The sequence below is a fragment of the Centruroides sculpturatus genome, unplaced genomic scaffold (genome assembly GCF_000671375.1).
Source record: "Centruroides sculpturatus isolate CEXI.00-Female unplaced genomic scaffold, Cexi_2.0 scaffold5636, whole genome shotgun sequence".
NCBI lineage: Eukaryota > Metazoa > Arthropoda > Arachnida > Scorpiones > Buthidae > Centruroides > Centruroides sculpturatus.
The window spans coordinates 1-4,108 of record NW_019389732.1 but is presented as its reverse complement, the minus strand read 5'-3'; the positions used below and the strand labels follow the sequence as shown (position 1 = coordinate 4,108).

The 4,108-nt window shown below is 35.8% G+C and overlaps 1 protein-coding gene across 1 annotated transcript; it reads right to left on the bottom strand.

Moving 5' to 3' along the window:
* Positions 1 to 2,004: 2,004 nt before the first annotated feature.
* LOC111617347 lies at positions 2,005 to 4,100 on the bottom strand. Its single transcript, XM_023358649.1, has one exon. It carries the CDS (start codon positions 3,923 to 3,925, stop codon positions 2,210 to 2,212), a length of 1,716 nt encoding a protein of 571 aa, XP_023214417.1. The 5' UTR covers positions 3,926 to 4,100; the 3' UTR covers positions 2,005 to 2,209.
* Positions 4,101 to 4,108: the final 8 nt, after the last annotated feature.

Genomic DNA, 4,108 nt, shown 5'->3' with positions numbered 1-4,108 from the left:
AAGTTTTATAAATTAAAGTAACATCAGCTTATTCTTAACATTTCCAGCCAACTTGGATACAACTATTACTAAAGTGGTACACAATTGATTATACTTTCCACTCATAAGTCAGTTTTGTACTTCCTTTGATGCGCATCCACAATATAATATGAATTTGCATATCTGACACCTTGTATTTTCTCCTTGTATGCGCTGTTTTGATGTGGTACTACCTTCATCTTTCAATTTGATGATTTCCGCCGTTTCAATGTTATAACTTCTTGTTTTCTTTTAATTATATTTTAATAATTTATCTTTTAACTAAATAAAGATGAGAAAAACCGCCAAGTGTCTTAATTTATAGCACTTTATTGTGTTAGAAGCAGAAACGAATTTCAAAGCACGGTTTCACATAATTAGAAGAAAATAGTGTCTATGCTCTTAGTAAATTATATGTATAAATTATTATCATTATAATTCTCTTTTTTGATCAATAAGATACGTCTTTTTATTTTTGGAAAAATTTGCTGTATAATTTTATCAATTATGAATTAAAATTTTTTTTATTAGTGTTGACTTCACATAAAAAGAAATGACATCTACTCGTGTTCGAAAAATTCGTTGCTTTCTTAAACAACTCTCTAACGCTTCGATTGCCATCGAAATAGCGTATTTGTCGGCCATTTTCACTTTCGTGTAGCCAGTGCCGGCCCGAGACAAGTTTTAGAATAGAGCGAGATCCTATTATGGCGCCCCCCCCTTGGTTGCCCCTAAGTTATACCCTTTAATTTTCTTTAACACTGAGGCGCTCCCTAAGACTTAGCGCCTGGAGCGGCTGCTCCGTTCGCCCTATGGTAGGGCTCTGCGTTTAGCGATCTCACATGCTCGACTCAACGTGAGTAGCAACTTGCATGGTGAGATGGGAAAGCACGTGAGACGGGAGACTACCGATTTGACATCAGAGTGTGAGATGGTACCACGTGACACCTTCAACACGTTGGGAGTTGTAACACGAAAAACTCGAGACTAAGGGCCCAGAATGGTCCAGATTAACAATTTGAGGGAAACAGAATCCTGCTTCCCTCAGCCCGATGACCCGGACTTTTTTAAACTCTGTCAACAGAACGTAATGTTTTTGACTGCGAGGTTAAGACCTGCAGTAGCCTCAAAAGCAACAAATATATTGATATTTAAAATTTTAAACACAGTGAACCTCTTCAAATTTTCTTATTGGATACTGGTGTAGCGATTTTAAGGTAGCCTTATAGCATCATCTGGTGTGCAATTGGACTACAAATTCATATATCTGTCTGAGACATTGCTGTATGCTGAATCTTGCAGTCATCGAACAAATTAAAACGTAATCAAATATGTAATCAGAATCGCTAACGTCATGAAAACTCGTTGACTTTGACGTCACGATACCTTAGCACAACTAAGTTAAGGCCGGATGGCCGAGCGGTTAAGGTTGCAGCCTAACGCTCTGGGGACTCGAGCTCGAATCCGGACGGGTCGAAAACCCCCCAGTAATTTTTCGGGGGTGGTCTGACCGAATATGTCGGCCCCGCCCGCTCCATTGTAGGTGTGGCCGAATCCATAATGGGCTTGCTAAGAGGCCCATAGGGCAGTGTTTAAAACAAAGCACAAGTTTTCATTTTCTCTCGGTTTGCCTACTAGTACAGTAGTGCAGGTCTAACTTTGTAAGTGTAAATAAAACAAATTCTGTACGCGCGCGCGCGCGCACACACACACACACACACAAACCTAATCTATTATTATTGTTTTACGTGAATTATGAAATTATCGACATTTCCATATAATTAATAATTAAAATAATTTTGTATCGATTTTTATTCATCTTTGATGTATTACAATCACATATGCATTCAAAGAATGAAGCCGAGTAAATAGTTTTATTCAAATTAAAAATTTTTTAAACTAAATTTAAATAACTTCACTAAATACCTTTTGGTGACACTCATTAATTGATTAATTCAACATCATTCCTGTGTTTCCTTGGCTTTATCTAAAGTGTGTGATATTGTTATGTAGCACTTTCTATTGCTCTCTGAATTGTTAACATTCCTCACGAAGCAGTGTCTAACAAGAAATTGACGGGCACATTTATATGAATTGACAACATTTAATGAAATTTATGACTACATATCAATGTTCACAACAGTAACATAGGATGACTAAAACATTCTTTACATAATACATAAAATATATTTCACGTTAGGATCGATGAATCAGCTTCTAAAAGATTTCTTTTCAAGTTTGTGAAAACCTTTCGGTGACTTCCGTCACTTAAAGTTTTTCTTTGTCCATATTTGTTAATACTTTTATTTAAATCACATTCGGATAGGCATTTATTCACCGCATTAATTTCGTGTCTCTCTTCCATAACGACGTCGACGTTAATGGCAGAATCTGGTGTGATGTCTTCGGTACCACAAGCGACACTTACCATATCCTTACGTAAATCTAAACGAAATGGATGATTCTGTAGAGGAGAAACAGTATATCCGTTCACGTGATGCGGTTCTCTTGTCCAAAATCTGAAGAGTGTCACGTCGAAACTGTTTCCAGCACTTTCGGAACTGCAGCTACTACCTAATCTTCCTTCCGCCTGTTTGGCAGGAGTTAACTGATCTGAAGTATCGGCACTGTTATCGGTAGTTGCAAAACTGCAAGGGCTTGACTTTCGACCGTAATGACACCGAAAAATTGGTGAATAGGAATCTTCCAACGAAGGTGTTTTCGAGCCTGCACACGCTAAAATGGAATCTTGTTCTTCGCTCTTTGCTTCTGGAGAAGAATACAGGAACTCGTTCCATTTAGAAATACACATCATATTCTCTTGCAGCCCTTTATCCTCACATATTTCCGATTCTTCATTAATAGTAGTAATGAAATTGCGATTACATATCTTCGAGCGCGAAACCGGTGAATTTTTAACAGGCGCCGAGCCCGAGAACAACTCTGAAGATTGCTCGAATGAGGATGAAATTTGGCATTGATTTTGGTTCCTGTTTCGCGCGCTTCTGTCGCAACAAGAAAAATGCCCAAACATTGAATATCTATAATAGAAATGCCTAGTTTTATATACGAGAAAGCAACAGCATAGACAAATCATAACTTCCAAGCTTCTATCTACGGTGTGATAACACCACAGAGACCACGGCGAACAAGTTTTAAAATTAAAAACCAAAGCCGAAACACCATAAATATTGATAATCGCTATTAAAATAAATAAGATGGAAACTATTAAAGATATTTTAACCACCAGATAATAATTTAACTTGTCAAAATTTGTTTTATTGACACGAGAACGAGTGAAAGTCGATCTCAAATATTCGCCGTGTTTGATGATGGCAATTTTCAACAGTTCTCTAAAATTATATAAATAAATGAATGATAAATAATTAGACCACGTTATGAATATTATTTGACAGATCATAAATAAAATTATGTATCGCCCGAACCATCCAGACATAATATCAGAAGTCAAGGAGAAGAGAAAATGAAAAGTTATAATGGAGAGAACTGCGAAGGGACGTGGAAATTTCAGGTTGGTGGATTGAAAATAAATAAGAAAAATTAAACCAAAACCCGAACTAATACTCGGATAAGCGGTTTTATAAATAAAATATCTGAATAAGTTCAGATTATTCGAATTGTAAGAATCGTACAGTAAAAATATCACTCTGAATGTCGATGACATCAAGAGCATTGAATTTAAGAAGAAAAAATATTTTCGGTAACGACTATCCGATACTGTTAAGAACAATAACATATTTATAATAGAATAAATAGAAGAAATAGTAAATAGAATCGAGAATAAATAAATGTGAAAATCCCAAAATAATTTTAACAGATGATCGTCATTATGGACGATTAACGTCATCAAAAGAGTACAGCTCTGCCTAGCGTTGCCAGTTTTCATTTCATTAGAAATATTTTTCAAATTTATATTAATCGTACTAGTTTCAGATACCGAAACATCGCCGCGATCGTCGTTAAAATTAAAGTTTTTGTTGAAATAATCCAAACTGTCCTTTAAGAAAATCGTTTCGTTCGAATCGATGAAGAAATAATCGAAATTTTGAGATTTACTAATTGTTAAAAT

What these genes read in the sequence shown, in the direction of transcription:
- LOC111617347 (XM_023358649.1), bottom strand. Translation starts at nt 3,925, where the DNA reads ATGAAAACTGGCAACGCTAGGCAGAGCTGTACTCTTTTGATGACGTTA.